At 40.2% G+C, this 22,020-nt stretch overlaps 1 protein-coding gene across 1 annotated transcript in view; it reads left to right on the plus strand.

The window, feature by feature from the left end:
• Positions 1-2,591: 2,591 nt before the first annotated feature.
• The window catches only part of lrrc75bb (leucine rich repeat containing 75Bb), a 30,981-nt gene continuing 11,552 nt past the window's right edge, over positions 2,592-22,020 (plus strand). Inside the window, exons 1-3 of the mRNA XM_074617633.1 lie at positions 2,592-3,186; positions 9,851-9,979; positions 13,052-13,164. Coding sequence (XP_074473734.1) covers positions 2,896-3,186; positions 9,851-9,979; positions 13,052-13,164 — 533 coding nt within the window. The 5' untranslated portion in view covers positions 2,592-2,895. The remainder of the gene's footprint in view (positions 3,187-9,850; positions 9,980-13,051; positions 13,165-22,020) is intronic.

Below are 22,020 nucleotides of genomic sequence, written 5' to 3' on the forward strand. Positions count from 1 at the left end.
TTGCTAAATGATTTATACTGATAGACTAACTATTGTGCTTTGTTATATTTGTAGTTTAGTTACAGTTGTCTTTGTGTTACCCCTTTGTTTCAAAAATGGTCTGATCAGCCATTAAAGGCCTGTATGTTTTCCTTTGTCTTCAATTTGGGTAGTCAATTTTAGTCATTGGTTTAGTCCGTTAGCCTTTAGAGTTAAGTTCTGTTTCGTTGACCTCTTTTATTTTGGTGAATAAAACCCTCTTTTTGAAAGTCCACCTATGACTCCTCTACCTGCCAGCTCAGTCCCTCACAGTTAACAATCATACCGCTGCCCATGAGCTGCTTGACTCCATACAACCTAAAAAAAAAACATAGTGAATTGGTACAGACCCTAGTGTGTAGATAATGCGTTTTTTTCCTTAAACTCTGGTAAAAAAGAGGAATCTGCTACCAGCTCAAAGAAAAAAATAAGAACCTGGACAATCAGGAGATCATCGACCCTGAGAATGAGGAGGCCAGACAAAGCCATTAAACTTTAGTACCAGCATGATGGGGATGCATCAGGCGCTGCTCCGGCATAGAGTTCACTACTGTTTCCATGGCTTTGCAGAGGTGATCCAATTTATTGCACTCTATCCCACCGGGGGTAGTTTGGTGATGTCAGATGGATTCAATTTTGAAAGCTCGGGGCCCTAACTCATCTCTCATAGTCACTGACCAGAGACACCGATTCACCCCATGCTTTTAGCTGGTTAACAAGATGTACTTGTGTCAATGACAGTGAATGCAGTTTAGAGGTTGAAGTAGGCCAAGTCTCACTGTGTAAATTGTTGTCAACGTTCCTTTGCCTATTTCTTTCCCAATTTCTGTTGGTTTCATGAATGAATGTGCAAATCAAGATGGGAGTTGTAGTCTTAAAGGGTAAGTTAATTATCAGGATGGAAACCAGTGTTTCACCTTGTTGAGAGTTTCAAGTCTGATGTACCTCTAGCCACACCCAACGGTGATGTCACAGTGTACTGACACTTCGTGGAGTTCACTGTGACATCACTGCAGCAAGGTGTGAAGTTTACTACAATTTTCAGCCACTGAAAGTCCAACTGCTCTTAAAGTCCAACTGAAATCAAATAGATTTTTGTTTGTTAATTTTTTATCTGTTACAGTGTACTTATCTGCTCTTTAAAGTCGAGATGAAATGAAAAATGCCTTTTTTTTTTAACCCTTTTAGATCACATCCCCGCTCATATTGTGCACCTGTTTACCAATATATTTAAAAAAGAACAATTTCTTAGTATTTTTATATCAAAATCCAATCATCTTTTCTTCCTGTTAAGCAAAATATTCAGTGTCCTTACGTGAGCTAATGCCAACCAATTTCAAGCAATAATATCAATCTGCATGTTTTAGTGACGAGGTCTGGATCGCACAACGTTTTAATGGGCCAATCAAATGCGAAGGATTTGATTTAAACCCCTCTTGAAAGACGCTCTAACTCCCGTTTCACTGAGACTTGAAGTCACATGTCATGTGTTCGCCTTTGAGAAAAAAATTGAGACCTAAATTTATGTTTCAAATCTTTTGGTTTCATGATAATCAAACATAGACACCGACACGCCCCTCCAGCCACTGAGAGGAAAAGATCCTTTTTTGTCTTATTTTTAGCAATACAAAATTATTAATGATAAATATAAAAAAAAATGTGTTGACATTATTTTTTACTCCAAAAAGGGTTTATTAAATCTGATTTCACTGGGACTGCGGCAAAGCAGTGTTTCATGCCCTCTCTGGTTGAAGTTTCAAGTCTGAAATCACTGTCAGCAGTGTGCTCTGTTGCACATTTAACCACACCCAACAGTGATGTCACCGTGTACTGACACGCCCTGGAGTACATTGTGACATCACCGCAGCAAGGTCAAAAAATGCATGCTGCCAAGAAGCCAATTGTTCGTTCCATTGCAACATCAGTGCCCAGCAGCAAAGCTTTATGCTTCCACCATTCTGGACTGAAAGCAACTACCGGACACCAATAAATCATCCGCCTAAAAAGTGCCGTACAAAAGTAAAACAAAATTATTTTAATTCTAGTGTCCTATTCTGCCAAAAGGGCCTGTGTTGAACTCTAAAATATAACAAATATAAAACACGTTTTCAGTCCAAAATTGTGGCAGCGGCTATTGTAAAAAAAAAAAAAAAACACTGTAGTTTCGTCTCTTTGCTTTTTTACTCATTGCTCTTTAGAGATGTACTAACTACTAATCCATTTCTCTTAAATTATTAAAGCCTCTCTGCTACTCAAACTTGCAGGTCATGTTTCTCGGTATTTGATTACATCTGTACCACCAGAACATGTGTTGATCAATACTGTTCATGCACATGTAGTCTGCATAGCTGATGGATGTTGGCCTTTAGTCTATCCATCTATCTATCCACCGATCTATCACATTTTCATATTACTAGATTAACATAATGTATGTTATATAAGACCCTTCAGTATAATAAAACAGGATTAAAAAAGGTCTACTTCCTCTGATTGACTCCCAGTGAAATAAACAACCTGTGCGTTATGATGATGTGGGGGTCCAGTAAGAAGATCAGTTTCCGACATGACTCTCACTCTGTGGAGAATCACGATCTGATTGGCTGAGGAGCGAAACCAGCTCTGAGTACAGCAAAGGATGCAAGAGTGCTCAGGCAGTGAGTTGCATGGACGGATGCAAGCAGGGGGATGACGACAAGACTGGGACCGGGCATATTATTATCATTATTATGATGCTGCTTTACAGTTCAGAGTAACTTTGCAACACTATTTCACTGAGGGGGAGCAAGTTAAGTGGGATGTTTTGGCTGCATGTTGTAAAATCCCTCTTCTCATCACCACCTGCACCACCACCGACACAGCATCATCCTCTCAGGAGTGATGGGCTCTAAGTTGACCAGACAGAGAAGTCTCGATTTTGAAAGCAAAGTGTCCAAGAAGAGACGCCAGAGGAATGACGCTCTCCAGGGAGAGAGCGAGAAAAGAGGAGGAGGCGGAGGAGACTTCTTGTTTACCTCCTTGATGCTCAAGTCCGACAAGCTGCCGGGGATGCTGCGGAAAACCAACCACAGCCCGTATGTCAGGAGGGTGGCGTGGATCCGGGAGATCCAGAGGCTCCTCCGGGAGCAGAGGATGGAGCAAGCTGTAGAAGTGCTCAAACTGCTGAGGAAGGTAAAGGGGTTGGTGTTATGTTTGGATCATGCATGAGTTGAGTTGTTATTAAAGGAAGGAATTTGGTTTTTAATAAGTGGGTTTTGTTGATGATGCATGGGCAAAAAGTTTGCTTACACTCTTTTTTTTTTATCTACAAATCACATATTTAATTTTGTATTCACTGAGAAGCAAGTTTGTGTTAATCTAAATGCAGATGCTTGAAAATATGTAATATAACTGCAGTTTATTCAGTTATGTTCTTATTTCAATAAATCTGACATGCATTGCCCACACTGTAAACAATTGCTGTTAATTAACAGCAGGAATTCAACAGTATTAACCTGTTATTGCTAAAACAGTGCTTTACTGTTAATACAAAAGAAAATCTGTTAAATTTCGCTCATAGGACGTTTTTTAACTGAACAATAATGCATTCTTAAAAAACAGCACTTTACTGCTGATCAACTGTCTAAAGTATCATCAGTAACAGTTTCATGCAGTATTTTTTTAATTCTGGGACCTGATCTGCTCATGTGAGGCTTGTAAATTGTACATGATTGGAGAATCAGTGAATTAGCTCTGTTCTTCACTCACATGTGTTATAGTTTGCATTCTGTGCTTGTAGCCAGCTAGAGACAGACATTTTTGGGAAAAGTGTCAACAAGTCTATTATAGCCTTTTTCCTAACAAGTGCCTTTAATTGTATTTAGTGTGACTATTCCTATGTCTGTAACCTGCTAAGTCTATTCATCTAGGCAAAAAAATAATGTTTATTAAAATGTATGTAAAAAATACAACCTAAATAGTGCATTAAAATAAATCAGTAAGATAATGTAAAAGAAAGGTGGAAAAACAGCTATATAATGTATCTTTAAACAGTAAATTAACTGTAAAATACTGTGAAATTAATTTTTAAAAACTAGTTCAAACTGTATTTTTCATTAACAGTACAAAGCTGTAAATTTCAGCAACAGTATAATAATGTTAATTTTACAGTAACATAAAGGCAACCCTGCTGCCAGTTCTTTACTGTTATTTTACTGGGAAATTCTTAACAGTGTTGTTATTAATAAATATTTGTTGATGATGCATGGGCAAAAAGTTTGCTTACATTCATTTATTTTTTATCTGCAAGTCACATATTGAATTTTGCATTTACTGAGAAGCAAGTTTGTGCTAATCTTAGAAAAATTTGAAAATTTTCTAATATAACCGCAGTTTATTTAGTTGTGTTCTTATTTCAATAAATCTGACATGCATTGCCCATACAGAGTGCCTGCTGTATCCAACTACTGTATATAAAAGCCCAGCTATATTCAAACTGATGTCACTCACTGGAGAAAATCCCTCTTTCCATGGACCACGTGTATCTGCAGGTGTCAGTGTGTTAATATTTTTTTAAAAGTTAAAGTCATTTAATCATCTACTTTTTTGCAAGTTCTCCTAAATGCTTCTCGGTAAGCAAGACTCACTGACATAAACGCTGTGGCCCTCTTTTAATGCTCCTGAGCGAAAAAGAAGCACTTCTAATGAGACGCTGGGCTTAAAATCAACCACCTGTTTAGTCTGAAAGGGAATGGCTGTAGAGTAGGAAGCCAGCTAGTTCATGATCTGAATATTCAATCAGCTCCAAACAACCAAGAACACTGGGTGGATTATATGGTAGCCCTTAAAAAGATATAGGGAAGACTTGGTTGCTTTCATTTGGTATGCGGCAAAGTTTGTGATCTTAAGTGAATGGCATATTTCTTCTCTAACAAGTGATTTACCAGCCTGGCTGAGGCCTCTTAAAGTCTTTTTCAGGCTACAAAAGAAAATATTAAGGAAGTAACAAATGAATGGCTCACTGTTTCCTGTGTGAAGGAGGTTTGAAATATACATGAGAGGGAATTTTAAATATCTAAATCCACATAAGAAGTAGCGCTTCATACAAGCACAGTTGATACTCTAATGTGGTATTGTTAAATAGCTCTAATCTGTCCCTTGTTGCACGGCATTGTACAAACACTTCTTTGTTGTCAGCTCCATAGCCCCCAACTATACATTTATTTCTTGCATTTAGGTCTCATCTGTTACCTTTTCCCATTTAACACCTTCCCTGCTCTAATCCTTCCTTTCTGAAGATTTATCCAAACCAGAGAGGAGAAAAAGAGAAATTGTTTTTTTTAGAGCTCAGCTTGAGCTTTCCTCTGCCTCCTGGTAGTTGTGCATTGATCAAAGCGGATCAGTTTTGAAGTTCAGACAAAAGCACTTCTGATCAAGAGGGCCCCCTGTCAAGCAAACTCCCCATCTGTAGGGCGCCGTAGAATAAATAATCACACAGATGTGTGCAGATTTTTTTAACGCAAGAGACAATGCTGAGGGGGAAGTTAAGAGTGTCTGAATTGAAGACAGATTTGTAGGTATCGCTTCTATTCTGCAACATAATCCATTAACTGAGCATATAATAGGTGAATTTAAGCTTCATTGTAAAGCTTCTTTTTGATGTGAAGCTGGAGGGAAGTGACTCATGCATCCTGTAAGACTAAAATGTGTCTGATCCCTGTTAAAGCAGTCCGTCACATCCTATGCAAAAAAAGGATTTTAAAGATTAACATGTGCATTTTGTTGGTCGTGAGCAGCTTTCTCCATAGCTCGGCATTTAAACTGCTCACGAAGCACGAATACGCTCTCCATCGCTCACTGAGGTGAAGCCAGAGCGCTGCTACTGTTGTATGTCGTTGGGGCCGAAGCCAAGTGTCTGACTAACAATACCTCAAGACGGGGGAGAAAAAAAACACACTAGCAGTAGATCTCCTGTTGTTGTTCTCCAGCAGCAAAGCAGCTTTCCCTCTCAGAGACGGATGGATTTGGAGATAATCACCTTGAAATGATGGATGCTGCTGGAACACGTTTCTTTCACATATAAGAGGAAGTCATTACAAAGAGGAACCAATAACAGTGGCCCCCGGGCTGTATCTCCATCGCAGATCGGCCTTCTGGGCCATTAAGTTAATTAGTTTGGGATCTTCTACATTAGTAAACAAAGAATCAGCAAATACTCATATCAATTACGCTCTGCAACATGCACACTGAGTAACCAATGTGCAGCGATGGAGAAAACACTAATGAAGGTGTTCTCTGCGGTGTAGGAAGTCTGAGGTTAGCTGTCATAACACACTTATTTAATTGGTTTATTCAACTTTAAATGCATCGATACAAAACTGCTCAGACTTTGGTGCTTCGGTGATCGTATTATTATTCATTAGGGGTATAATGATACATCCATCTGGATCGATATGTCGTTTGAATGATCGAGGATCCAATATCATCAATGCAAAGTGAAAATATTGATACATATCATCTTTAAGATACGCCTTTATTTTGAAATTGCACGTCTGTGTCACTTTAGAGCTAGGGTTTAAAAACTGTCTTTTCCCACACTCCCTATCTGCCTCTCTGTATGCGATCAAATAAACGCAAAATTCTCCGAAAATGAATAAATAAATAAAAGTTTGACACAGATCCACATTAACGGAGTTGTTGGACATTTTAGGAAATACACTTAATTGCTTTCTTGCCGAAAGTTAGATGAAAACATTGATACCACTCAAGTCTGTGTGGTAAATATGTAAATAAAAAAATACACATCTCAGTACCTCTAAAGCTCAGTAATTAGCATGTTATATAGTGTTTGTTTGACCCATACAAACCGTGTGAAAACAATAAATTGTGGTTTTACTTGGGGCCCATGTGCCGGACTATTTCTTGGCTGAATGCGGTGGCCTCGGCTGGTTGCCTGGCAACCTCACAGTGACAACAGGATGCCAGGAAGTTGTTTGTATAGGTTGGTTTTTGTACAGATTGAAAAAACAAGATATAACGTGTTAACTGGTGAGCTTTGGGGCCAGGGTTGCTGTTTCCAGTCTTTGTTCTAAGCTAAGCTAACCTTCTCCTGGCTGTAGCTTCATACTGACATGAGAGTGGTATATTGTAGGCAACTTTTTTCTAATGAAAATAACTAGTACTAATTCAAAAAGTCACTAAAAGCTCATTTGCAAATTGGTGACGTCATCGTGCATCATTTGCATAAAGCTTAGTGGAACTTTTGTCAGCTGACTGCATGCAAACGGCACAAGAGAGGAAGAGACCCCGTGCTGTTGGCAGAAGAGCAGTGGACTGTGATTACTCTGATATAATACATTTCTCACCTTTTCCCTAATGGTCTGAATAAGTCGCTAAATTTGTCGCTATAGTTGCTTTTTAGAAATAAAGTCGCTAAGAGGGTCTGAAAAGTCGCTAAATTTAGCGAGAAAGTTGGCAAGAGTGGAATCAATCTCATCTAACACTCAGCCCAAGATAGAGCATATTTCCCAAAATGTCAAACCATTCCTTTAAATAAGATGAGCTTCTGCTATACCTCTCACAATGAGATCATTTGAGAAAGGTCACATTTAAGTCACTTGGCTCATGTGGCCTGCAACATAAATATCATAAAAATCTGGTGAAAATGAAAGTACTGGAGGGAACGTTGGAGACTCCCTTTGTAGAGTAGAGAGTGGATTATATTTCAATAGAACACTGATTTATTTAGCTAATTGGAAAATTGGATAGAAGTACGATGTGTACAGAAAGTTCCCCCTTTATCTGAGGAATTTGTTAATGTGAGTGTATATATGAGCAAAATGCCCCGTCAAGTACTCAGTGTTCTTGTTCTAGAGTACAGGAAGAAACTATTCCTTATATGTCCTGTCACATTTCACTAAGCTGACATATTGTCCTCGTCTTGCTTGTTAGATATCGTTGCCAAAGCACACCTGCTGCTGGCCAGGCATTTGTGTCTTTGAATCTTCAGCTTTTCTGTACTTTTTCCACATCACAGCCTTTCAGTTCTGACTTCACTGGATTTTGATATGATTGCATAAAAGGTCACATTTTTTCAATCCAGGAAAGAACACGTTATCCTTCAGTCCAAGAAAGTAAACAAAGCTGGACACCTGGCAGCTGCGACACGTCTCTTATACACTGTAGCAGGAAGCTGTGGGACTGGATTTGTCACCCTGTGCAATATATTTAATTGGATTCTGATGAACTGCGTGTGTGGGATGATGTTCTGCGCTGCGGAGCTCGTCGCTTTATTCAGACTTTTTTTTGTGATGCAGACGTCAGATTAGATATGCAGCTTTCACGAGGACATTTGTCGTGGGATCTGAGGGCATGTACACAGTGGCAGTGACAAATAGGACAACATTTCATGCTTTTTTTATGATTGGGAATCAGTCAAATTAATCCACAGGATCAGATCTCAACGTGCTTCGTTTCAACTGTGAATCCCCCGCTTGTATCTGATGCTGCAGCTGCACAACACGCATCATCATCATAAAATAATCTTCCAATTCCTCCGTGCCTCCGTTTATGGACACATGTGGCACCCTCAGTCTGTGCTAAATGAGGTTTATTGAAGGGAGAGGATAGTCCAGCGTCAGGGAATCCCACAGAGCTCTGCTGTAATAAATCAACTCAAAAGCTGGAGGAGGAGAAAATGCTGATGGGAGTTTTCCGCCGTGCCCCCAAGTGTTCGGGCTGTCAGAGCGAATACAGCATGTTTTACACAGCCTCCACCTCCAGCCTGCTATTTGAAAAGCTTTTCAGTTCATACAGAGCTGACAGTATTTACTCTTCAGCTCCACAGCTTGTAGTTGTACAGTTTGACAAGAGGACGACGGTCAAGTGAAACATGTTTGTTCATCAGTAGCAGCAGTCGTTGTCACTGATCTAACAGCATGTAGAGTCGAGGAAATCATCTTTTATCAGTTGTTGTGATGAGGAGAGAAAATGCAGCTTCATGCCGAAAAAGAAGAGATTTCCTTTGACTTTCTTTCCTTTCATCTTTCGTTCATTTAGTTTCATTTGCTCAGTTTCACGTCTTCCCTGCTGTTTTGTTTTTTTCCTCTGTGTGCGTGCGTTGGTGTCTTCCCCCGCACGCTGCTGAGGCTCATACGCCGGCTGCTAACGTCACATCAGCAGCACTCGAAGTATAACCTGAAGATGTAACATATTTACATTGTCATTGCAAATAGAAACAGCCTGAAGATGATATAAGTATAGGCATGTGTCCTGGTTCCTGCTTTTACACAGTGTTCCACTTATGAATGCTGAAGATTGAAGGTGGAAAAGCAGAAGTGCACTGGAATCAAAAAGAAATTTTCCTCAGAGTTGTGTTTTGTGAAAATGATAGAAAGTCACGCGGGCCAAAAGTACAACTGAAACCTGCAAATGAGATAAGAGGAACCAGAGGGAGCTTTGTTCTCTTCACTGGAGAGCATAAGTGTAATATTTTATCTTGGCTTACTTAAACTTTACTCCCAACATCCCTCACACACACACATACATTTATTATGCACACAGACACCCTCCCCACCCCTAATCAACTGCTCTGAGTGTTAACACACGACTCTGATAGCGAGACCTTATCAGCTCGCCTCGCAGCGTGATAAGAGGGCAAGATGAAAGGGGGATGATGAACAAAGCTCATAAACGTTGACTCTATTTTCATTAAACCTATCCATGAAATGTCACTTGAATATTAAATTAAGCGTGACTCAGACGTGGCTGTTTTAATCAAATACATTTCTGAGTGTCTTACTTAGTTTATGGTACGAGTTAACCGACACACTTTGCTCTGTCTCTTCTTCTCTCTCAGGATTTGGGACTCCAGGGAACGTCGCTCAATGACATTTTGTACAAGAACGCGGCTTTTCTCAACCTGGTGGACCCCATCTCTCACGAGCTGCTACTCAGTCTCGCCCGGGACCTGCAGTGTCCGAAAAGGGTGAGGATCCAGAAAGATTCAGTTTGTTTTAAAGGGGACATATGGTGAAAAAGTCACTTTTTCAGTGCTTGTGAACCGACATTTGGGAATCTGGAGCGTCTACCAACCCACAAACTGTGAAATAAAACAACCATGTCAGTTTTTTGTAGGTTGTCTAGATCAGAAAACGTGATTCAACAAGTCATTCAGATTTAGCTCCCCCTTCCTATGTCACAGGCAGGCTCATTAGAATATACCGCCCACAGCTTGAGAACTACCTTTGCTAAGGTGCACCATATTTTTCTCGCATGCCAGTCAGAGCAGACTGGGCTTTTTTCGGGAGGGGGTCTTAAAGAGACAGGCGCTAAAACGGAGCGTTTCAGACAGAGGGTGAATGCAGGTATAATCAGACAGACAGTATGAGAAAAATAATGTGACTTTTGCACATTAAAGCATGTAAACATGCTGAACAACCCACACTAGTATGACCCTTAAATGAGCATAATATGTCCCCTTTAACTGTTACATTCATGAATTATGAAAAAGAATCTCTACAGTCGTCACATTAATTAATAAACGGGGCAAGGGCGACGATTGTGAACAGAGGAGAGGCAAGCTGCAACATGTCTGCATTTATTAGCCATGCCTAAGAGCATGCGTCATATTTGTTGTCATGCTATTGTGAACAATGAACTGTCAGTTTGCTTTGTACAAACACAACTACAGAAGCTATAGGAACTATGGGAAATTAAACGTGTTGATCCACTAGCATAATGGATAAATAAGTCTTTAAAATGAGTGAGGTGACATATTCGTTTTTATTATGTAGGGATCCTCCGTAATGTATTCACAGATTCCCCCTAAGTGACTGACTCCTGTTTTACATGTGGTTTCCCTTATAGGGCTGCCCTCGAACAAATAAATTCTTAGTCGACTAACAACTTTTTATAAGATTAGTTGATTTAATCGACAGATTGTAAAACTGAGTTTCTCCACAAAGAATCACACAATGCAGCAGTTTAAATCTTGTGTTCACCAGAGATATGCTCATAAGTTTCTTGAAAATAAGTCGTTCATGATGAAAAAAGCATAAAAAACAACTAATCGACTAAAGAAATCTTAGTTAACTAAAGACCAAAATGATCAATTAGTCGACTAATCGACTGAGAGGGGGCTGCCCTAGAAATGTGAGTACCTCAGCACATTTTAAGTCAAGTTTTATTCATATATAGCCCCAAATTACAAATTTGCTCAAAGAGCTTTACAATGTGTACAATGTGACTTTACATCCATAGTAACCATAGTTGCGGCTATCGTCATTGACATTGCCCGCAGAGAGTTCAGTAAGATACTACTTTAAATAAAGCTCATTCATTGCATTAAGATATTCCAACTGATTTTAAAAAAGTATATTATCATTATCAAAATAATTACTTCGACATTTGTCTTTATGGGCACATTTTCAAGTTTACAATTCATTCTGGAAAGTTTCAATTTGAGTCTGCTTGTGGAAAAGCTGCACTCAGCTTGCCAAGTGATGCCAAAAAACTTTCTCCCTACTGAAGCTTTAAAGAGTAAGATTACATTTTTGTCCCATCCTAAATTTATATCTTATTTCAGGCTTCCTTTGCAATATAGTTAACAGTCACATAAATATGTATAATACTGGATATCATTAAGATATTAAGGTCTAAATTGGGGCACTCGAATAAACAAGTTGCACCAGCTTCTCTGCTATCACTCTCAAATTTGTTTACAGATATTACTGTTCATACGAACAGCCTCAAAAACATTAATAATTTACATTCAGCTGTCTAACATGAGTCTTCATCTGTCAATCAATTTGACAAACTCTTCAATTATGCATATGAAATAAGTTCAGATGTATTTTATGTGGTCAATAAAATAAAGGGCTGGCCCTTTAAGATGTAAATCGTGACTTATCCAAGCTGGGAGTCATCCACTTGTAGTACGGCATACAAATCCCAGATATTCAAATTCAAATTACATTTCAAACTTGGGTGTGAGGGCGAAGACGCCACAGAAGCAGCTCCAGAGTGGCTGTGAAACACAAACCCAGCAGCCATTTCCGTTATCTAAAGTCTGCACTTATCTCTTTTAGGAAAAGATGGGTTGCCTTAAGATAAAGTCGCCACGGTCTAGTTTTTACTTACCGAGTCCAGATGATAATGATCACCTGTGAGAAAACTCTTATCTTATCGCTGTTTGCTTTGGCGGGGGAAGCCCAGGAGGACTGAGGGGAAAGTGAGGAGCTGGCAGCGTTATCCTGACTGGCTGGCGACCCGTGGCGGGATACTGTGTCAGGACGTGACGAGGATATAGAGAGGCAGTGTGCTGGATTTAAGGCCTGGCAGCTGATTCTATGCCCAGTATTTTCCACCACACTAAGATTATATATTCAAGGACATATTGAGGACTAAAAGATGCATCATTTGCTAATGTTTTGAAGCTTATGGTCATCAGTTTCAGAGTTAATTTAACGTATGTTTTGAACCACAGACCCATGATTAACATGCATTATAAAAGACATCCTTCCAGTCGACAGATTCACATTTGCTAATAATAATTCCACATTGTGAATCAGTATGTGCGGCTATAACGTCATGCTCAGTCATCCAAGTGGCTGAAACCGCAGCACTGGATGTTTTGAAGTATGAGACATGTTTGTTTGTCGCCCAAGAAAAGAAGTGGCAGCAGCGAATGGTTAATCGCCTTAAGGTAAATTGCCCCTGTCTTTCTTTCCCTCTCGCCACATTGCCTCTTTCTTGTTGTCGTGTTGTACCACTAATTAGATTTACCCTGCTCAGCACAACCCATTCCATTTAAAGTCTTTGACGGAGGTGGGAGAGAGAAAAGAGACGGCAGGGAGGAGGAGGAGGGGGAGAGACATGGAGCAAAATAAATTAATGTTTCAATGTTTGAAGCAGCTGTATTCAAAGGACAAGAAAGAAATGTGAAAATCAGGACATCTGTAGTTTGCAGGAAGAAAGAAAAGGAGATCAGACGTCCAACATTTATAAATGACCATATTTGCCGTCCATCATTCGTCCTTTGTGTGTGTGTGTGTTGCAGGAGACGGACTCGTTCAAGTCCACCAACAAGATCTGCCGCCAGCTCATTTACCACCTGACCCCTCACTCCAAATGGACGAGACAGAGCGTGCCCATGAGGAAGTCTCAGGCCTGGTGAGTTAGTCCTCTTTGCTGCTGCCATCCCTCTGATGGAGGACAGTCCCTGGCTCAGTGAACACATCCTCACCATAAGCATCAGTGCAACTCAAACATCTCAACACAGCCGCTCTGAAATACTACTGACAAAGAGGAAGTTTGGGAGAAGTCCTCTTTCAGTTTCTGGGAAGATTTTATTACAAGGTTATATATAGTAAATCGGGTCGAAGGTTTTCTCGTGATATTAAAATGGTTACTTCTTGGGAACATATCACGTATTCTCAACAGTTCGTATATCTTACGAAAAGTTATTCCTCATTTTACGTGCGTTTTTCAAAGATTTTCCAGCGACCATTGTCATTTTCCACTCATTACATGTAGTCTTTTCAAAATAAACTTCCATCTTCACAGAAAACAACTTAGTTTAGGCAACAAAACTACTTAGTTAGGTTCAGGCAACAAAAAAAGGTGACTGTAATTCAATAAAATGTGGAATTAATTTGTGATGTATTATGGATGTGCTCAACTTAATTTTTCGCATTTAATAGATTTTTTTTATTTTTATTTCTTTAAATAAATCTAGAAATGTTACTTTTCACTTATTAATTTATACTTTTATTTGTTTCTCAATACATTACTCTCCCTACAAAACTAGTCAGGTTTTAATTGAGGGTCATCAAATCATGTTACTGTGTGTCTTGTTAGGATGATCCGTCCGTTTTCACACTCGCCTCTCAGCCGTAAATACAGTTTCCCGCCTCACACTGTTGTGAGAAAAACAGCCTCACACCATCTAAAACACCAGCCGTCACAAGTGGGATGTGTTTATAGAGAGTTTAATATATTTTTCTACAAAAACTGTCTCCAAGAATGATCTGGAGCAAACAAAAAGCTAATATAGAAACTAATAAGATGCATGACTGAACAAAGTTGAATTTGGCCACCAAACTGCAGGGGTCAGAGGTCAGATACTGATTGTCCATGCTTGAGTGAAATACAGAAAGAGCAACGCTGATTGCAGCGACTGTAGAAACACAGTGTAAACTAATAAAAATGCTCTCCAACTCATATGAAGTAACAGGTGCATTTGTGGAGCCATTATATGAGAGGAAAAAAAACATCTCTAATGATGATCATGAGGCTCCCTCTCCCCGAGCAATTAACCCAGATTGAAAGATTTTTTTGACAGCTTGACTTCCCGCCCCAGTCTCTGGGTTGCAGTATTTGGAAATAACACTGAACAGAACAACAAGGCAGACTCTCCCAGTGTGCTCATTAGCTCCGTCTTCTCTCCCAGCCTCCACTGCATCTTCAGCATCCAGGCAGCAGCAGCAGCAGCAGCAGCGCGTTTACTGTGAGACTCAAACCCGACTGTTGCTTTTCTCTGTGAATGTGACGCCTACTAAAACCAGCAGAAATGAATGTGTTTGGATCAAATGAAGCATTAGGACACAGTTTACATGGTTTCAAATGCTTTTCTGTTATTGATCTTTTCATTATAGCTCTTTCTCCTTATCAATCTGCCTCCTCCTCCCTCACCTTTCTGCTCTCTCTTTCCCCCACCCCACCTCCTCCATTTCTCCTATTTTAAAATCCCTTCCTCGCATTGATTTTTCTTCCTTCTCCTCTTCTCCTGTGGGATTTTTCTCTCCTTCTTGTGAGAGTCCATTTTGTTCAACAGTTGCCACACAGAGCGGTTCTGCAGTTTGAGCCGAGGCTCTGGGGAAACGCTCTGTCAGACGGAGAGGAGAAAGAGGGGGGAGAAGGAATCACTGCAAGGTTGTCGATTAGAAGTCACGCATTTCCCTTTTTCTTCGCGCCTCGCTTCGAATCGATCGCGAATTTGATCTTATCATATTTAGGAATGCAAAAGCATTAGCTATCGTATCACCGTTATTGCATTCTTACATTCGTGTTTTCTTCAAGTGATATTGAAAAAGTCTATTTGATCATGTGCCGCAGACTGCTCTCCAACCACGGCTCAAATTAAATAGTTTTCATGGGATATATTGCAAATCTTTAAAGACATAAATCATGATTCAAGCATTATTATTCCAGCCTACTTTGCTTCTTTAACACTGTAACTGCAAGTGTGTCACACTCTATATATTATCTAGGCAATTTAATTTTTTCCTCTGCGGCTGCACGTGTGCCAGGTTTCTGAGAAGCACAGTATTGCTGAGTCTCCAGAGGAGTTTTTAATGTTATTGTAATTGGTATTGAATTTCAGATTAATCAAGCTCATATTTTTTTATGGCGCTAAAATTGCCCCTCCAGCACATTTTGAAGAGATTGGACTCCGATTGCAGATGCTATTTCATTGCTTGTCTTTACTGCGAGGCATATAATTGATGCGAGGCTCTTACAGCAGCTATTAGACACATCTTCAGTACATTTAAAGAAATTACTGTGGTTCAAGAAGACGACTGGATTCATGTATTCAGTGTTGAGCTTTGTACTGAGGGAAATCAAGTTCATCTGGAATTGTTTTTGCTTTATTTGACTCTGCAGAGAATAAACTGTTTAGCAGAATAGTTGTAGGGTTTAGTTAAGTGCTATTATTTAGTCGTGCAGGTCGTGCCGACTGAGGATGAGAGTGAAACGAGACGGATGTTTGGGCAGGTGTGGCCAGCTGTGGCTGAGCTTTGATAGTCCTGATATTTGACCCAGACCACACACTGTTCGGACTAAAGTGCCTTTCCTCCCACAGATCACTGTGAAGTCCGTCCAAAAGTCATCTCATTGCTTTTATTTATCTGCATATAAAGCTTAAGAGCTATTGAAAGAGGGCCAATGGAGTAGTAACAAACAGTATAGGGTGCCAGCTCGATTCTTTGGCATGACTTCCACATGTTCACCTGCCAAAAAATATATAAATACTCTGCACACATATCTGTGAATCTTAAGAGTTTAGTAGAATGAAATAAACTGGTTCCTCAGATAACAATCAGAGGCTAGAACAATCACTGCTCTGCTGATCTCACCGTCAATAACAACATCTGGTAACTTTTAACGTCTGAACATGTTTGAGTACACATCATATTTAAAGTTGCACAGCTCAAACATGGCGAAATACAACAGCAACATTCACCCAGAAGATGAAACACACAACCTCTTGTTTTGAAATTATAACATAACAATTTCATCACGTCTTGTTTTTATCATCTTCATTATGCAAACACTGATAAACAAAAGTGTTACGAAACTAGGCTTATGAAAAAGAGTCGAAGAGATTCTGCTGAATTCCAGCTGGATTTCTTATCAGACCTCGACTCAAACCCGTCTTAACATGATAAAGACGCTCCTGCCTTCTACCTCTGCTTTCCATCAGCAGTGACAGCACCACATTGACCCCTCCATAGCCTGCTAAGGGCATCTGTATGCTTCAAACGTGCTTGTCAAACAGCATCTGAAAATAGCCAGGCTGCTAGTAAGAAAGCCATCACATGGAAATGGCTGCAGCCAAACCCTCCAACAACAGACGGACTGCAGTTGTCAACGTCTGTATGGAGTAACTGACCGTTACTCTTTACATTCTTCACCCAACTACTTCCGCCACTTTTCGTGTACGAACTAGTTTGAAGCATACAGACGACTCAAGCATGCCGATGTGACACCAGACAATGTTGCCCATCTTCTGCGTTGCAACTTGCAGGTTTGCACTCGAAAACATTTAATAGATCCCAACTTTCTTCACAAAGAGATTCTGCTCTTCTCCTTGTTCATGTTTAGAGTAATTCCACTATGTCTAATAACCCTGTATGATTGACAAGGGAATTTAGAAGTCATTTTGCGTGCAAGAAGAACGCCGTTCTTGCTTTTGGCATGTCGTTTGTACCCCATGTAGTCTGTATTGACTGCAATGGAAATGCATCCGTCTATATGCTACGCTAAGAGCTAGTGACGTAGAATAAAAAGTGAGAGAGACTGCTTGTGGTGGATGGGTCCAACAAGAACAGGACTTTCAACCAGGTTACCGTTGTTCAAGACCCAAAGTGTTCGAGTCCCAAAGTGTTGTTGACTTAATTTTAAGGGACGTTTGTGACGTGTTTTCCGTACTTCTGTTACGTTGTTTCCGTACGTATTTTACTTAGTTTACATAGTTTAAGCCCAACCATGATGTTTTTCCTAAACCTAAATAAGTGGTTTTGTTAAACTTAACTGCAGACGTTACCGTATAGTTTTATTGCGTGGCTTAAAAATGACAGCAAAAAGAGGCATAAAAATGAAATGAGAAAAGGATAAAATGTGTCCTCATGACACGCAGAATGTCCTTGTACTGTCGTGCTATTTATACGCCTCCTCATGAGATAGAGTTGATCCGTCTTTCTTGCCCTAACAACAGGATTTTTCCGTGCTACATCTCTGAACACACAGCTTTACCTTTCAACCCATAGAGGCCGGTGCGGCTATTTTCCTCCTTCCAAAATGAATCGCCTCCTGTCTCAAGTATGGAAACACACTCCTCCCTCGGCTCTCGAAAAAACCTCTCCTCAGCCTGTGGCTCATCGAGAACTTTGCAGTCTGACTTGTCCTCAGCCTCCCAAAATCCTCCTACATCAAATCATCCTCTGCTCCCTCCAGTGGTTTCCTGTGGCTGCTCAGAGTTTCAAATTCCGTGATGCTGACAAGCAGTATAGCCACAACTCAACACCTACAGGCCTTTGCCTATATCCTGCACACCAACCTGTGACCCGATTCTTCTCTTTCTCCTTCATTACCAGTGTTAGAGTATCTTTCCCACTTCAAATTAATAAGCAACTTTTTCCTATCTTTGCTCATATAGGCTGAAAAACTAATTTCCTCTAGTGGCACCTCACGTCATCCTCTCACTTCTGAATCATACCCGGCAAGCATTAGCCAAAGCCATCTACTGTCTAAGGCATCTTGGCTATAACTATATTTGGTTGAGCAGTGAAAGTTTTTTAGACGTCTGCAATAGTCAGGATGCTTATGACCACAACTGTATTTCTAGTCCAGATCTCTCGACGGTTTTTCACCGGCTAATCACCAGAGAAATGCTCCTCTCTCCAGTCTCTCCCTGCTCTGCTCCGGCTAATTTGCTCTAATCTTTGAAGAAATCCCCTCCACCGCTCTTCCTCGCTGTTATTTTGAGCCTTTCTCCCTTACTCGATCCTTCTAGGGCCATAGTAATATTGTCAAGGCACTACACCTTCCACTTTTACAGTCCTCAGTATTGTACGTGTTGGTAACCCATGAATTCAAGCTTAGTCTGCAGTCCAATCCTTTAAGGTAATGTCTACATTGATGTAAATCTGTTTTATATGTATTTGGCCTTCCATCCACAACAAGCTGGCATAATCAATCCCTAAAAAATATGCTTTTGATACATGTTTGCAGAGCTGTAGATGTTCCAGAGTAGAGGAAAAGACGAACGCAATTTCATACATAAATAAGCAAGAAAGATCTAATTTTAGTGGGAGAAGATGAAAGTGTTGTGAGTCCTTGGGGAGATTTAATTTACAGTTGTTGTTATAATAATACATAAAATTAAATCGAGGTAAAACTTCTTAAGATTCTTGACTTGAACAACAAACCAGCAACATTTCAAAAAGTGGCCATGAGCCGCAAAACTGTTGTCTCAAGTGGCCGAAATACTGTATGAACAAGAGACAACAATGTGCTTTTGTTATCATGTGGGAGAGATTTCTAGCTAATAGTGGCTCTATGGATGTCGGTCGCTCTAGACTGAAATATCTCAATAACTATTGAATGGATTGCCTTGAAATTTTGTACAGACATTCATGGTTTCCAGACAAAGCATCTTACCGGCTTTGGTGATCTTCTGACTATTCCTCACGAGGTTGAAATGTGTGGCTCAGAGTGAAATGACTCTCTAACTATTGAATAGATTGCCATGAAATGTGGTACGGACATTTATATTCTCCTTAGGATAAACTGTATTAACTTTGGTGATTCCTTAACTTTAATGTGTCCAATATTTTTGGTTTATGACCAAAATACCTAGCATTTAGCTCAGAGCACCGCTGTGCCTACCTGCCTCACAGAGCCACTAGCATGGCTGTAGACAAGGCCTTTACACACCGGCAGCCGTTTTATCGTGCCATTAGTCAATATATTTTTTCAAACTGTTGTTTTTGTCCTGAGTACTTTCACACAGAACGTGAATATTACACAGCGAAAAAGCGATACAAATTTTTCGGGACAAGGTCAATTTTCTGAGCTTTAGCACCGTGAATAAAGACATCAACCAATCACGTTGCATTGAACGAGTTGAGTTGCGCCTATATTTATGAAACAACAACAGGGAGGCTCCGTAGCCCGAACCAGGATGGCAAACTTTATTACTGCTTTCAACCTTTATGAAGGCAGTGCACACCAGATCCACTTCTTCTTTCTAACCTTTCACAATAAAAGCCCTAGACATATGATATTCGCAGGTGAGTATTTTGCGTTTTCATGTTGTTTGTTTGTCATGACCTGAGAAGCATTTGGCGATATAAAACAGTTGACTGTAGGAAATACCTTGAGCCGGGTGATGCTCCCCTTAATAATATTAATAATAATAATAAGATGTCACCTATAATCTGATTAAACTGTTCTCTGTCACACAGCTGGCTGTAAAAATGAACCAGATAATTCTTAATGCATTCACTGTACATGTGGCATCTGTACACAGCCATGTGTCATCTGCCATTGACACGTGTTTGACCCATTTCTGGAGCCAAGTCACCCCCCCCCCCGGGGTGTTGCACTGGAAGGCCGTACGGGCTCTGACTCAGCAGGCCTGACCTCTGACTGGCCTGCAAGATCGACTCTTAAGGCGAGTGTAAAGAATCTGACAACACGGGGAAAGAATATTTTGAAAATATGAGTTTTTGAGCACACAATCATAGATGGTTTTTCTTTCTCTGCTCGTATTTTCATTCGGAGATGAAGTATTCCACTTGACTGCACTCAGTCTGCTCAATCTGCTTTCCGGTTGACCTCCACTTTTAATAGAGCCTTAAAGATCTAGCCACCATCCTTGGCCATGAATAATTGAGGGCTTCCCGCGGTATAGACGGAGATCCTGGAGGAGGCAGAGGAGGAGGAGGAGATGCTCAGCATCCATCGCGCCACTCTTCAGCTATAGGGCACGGGGCCATAATGAAATAATTAGAGTGATTAGACGTGTAGATCGGTAAACACGAGGTTGGAAGCGTTTTTAATTTAACATTTTAAAACTTGCTTTAAATAACCAAGACGTCTTTGCTTTTTATCTAGGGATTGAACCTCTCTTAACCTCTCGCTGATTGGATTTTAACTGTAAATCTGAGGCTGCTGCTGCTCGAGAAGAACATGAAACTAGGAATTGTTGTGCTTCAGATGATGTGTGGTTCTCGTTCCTTTAAGGCTGATACAGATCTCTCCCCAGTGATCAAGCCCCTCGGTCTGTGTTTGGAGCCCTGCATTTTAATGCTGATTTTATAACTGTGCCTTGACATAGTATATAGCAGACCCAGGCGTACTCCTCCATGCTACACAGTTATGTAATGCAAACTGTTTTCTGTGTTCTGTCGCAGTATTCTTTTCTCCTAAGCATCCAGATTGTCACATCGAATCACATCACGGGTGAATTTATAGCTCAGCCGTGGAGTACATTTTGTATTTTACACGCTGCACAGTTGCATTATGGTACATTCTGTACCGAGAGGTTCTATAATCACTGGCAGTACAGCGCATATGCTTTTATCTTTGGTTGGAAGTCATATAATGTGAGGAGCAATCCATGTCACATCCATGTTGGTGTGCTATGTGTGTTATTTGTGATGTAAAGTGAGAGTAGCAGAGCGTTAACGTAAGTGAGATTTACAAAAGAAATAAGGACACTTCTGTTTTTTCTTTCTTTTTTGCCATGTACAGTATATCACGTGTTACCTCTTTCTTTGCTTTCTTCTCACTTTATTGTATTATGTTCTATATTGAAGAAAAAAAACGTGCTGTTGGACATGTTTCCCACATTCATGTCCAAAGAGCCCATGAGAGTCGTATGATGGAGTAGCTGAAAACTGAGTAAGATTTACTGCACTCGCAGTCCATTTCTGTCCTTCTCTGCACTAATCAAAACCATAGACTGTATATACAGTAGTGGATATAGTCACCGTGACGTCACCCATTGGTGATAGTCGTTATGAAGCCTTGAGTTTGGCATTTTGGTCGTCACTATCTTGGTTTTTGGCCGTCGCCATCGTGTTTTTTTGCAACCACAAGTGACACGAGAAGGTGGAGCTCATTACAACCGAACGCTGAATAAGACATTTTTAGGCGACCAAAATGTTACGATCAACTTTTCATGAATTGAAAACACACAGTGAAAGGGTTAAAGTTGTAAGACGAAAACATGGACAACTCTGTGGTAGGGACCTGTCAATCAAAATGTAGCCACGCCCTAAAGCATCCCCTCATCCCCTGCTTTATGGTCTATTTGAATCTAAATGTGACCATAATTTACTGAATGAACATCATGCTGTTTTGAAGAAGACTTGAAACTAGCGATTGAGACCATAAACTCACATTTACAATGTTTACAAGTGAGAAGTAGGGTCATTTTCTCATAAACTTATATACAATCAGACTTCTTTTTACAACCAGAGGAGTCGCCGGAGATAGCCCTCTGATTAAAACCCCACCTTCACACTTGTACAATGAACTGCTGAGAATAACAATGCTACATTTTCAAGGATTTTTTGACTCTGCTTGTTCGTAAGATGGGGATTTGGTCCATGTTTTTAATGACTGAATGTCAGATTCCCATTATTTTCTTTTTAAAAAGGGCACATGTGCTGTTCCCATCACTGCTGTCAGTTCACTCCGTGTTGACACCAACATTAGTACTTTCCCAGAAACTTC

The sequence above is a fragment of the Sebastes fasciatus genome, chromosome 19 (genome assembly GCF_043250625.1).
Source record: "Sebastes fasciatus isolate fSebFas1 chromosome 19, fSebFas1.pri, whole genome shotgun sequence".
NCBI classification, from domain to species: domain Eukaryota; kingdom Metazoa; phylum Chordata; class Actinopteri; order Perciformes; family Sebastidae; genus Sebastes; species Sebastes fasciatus.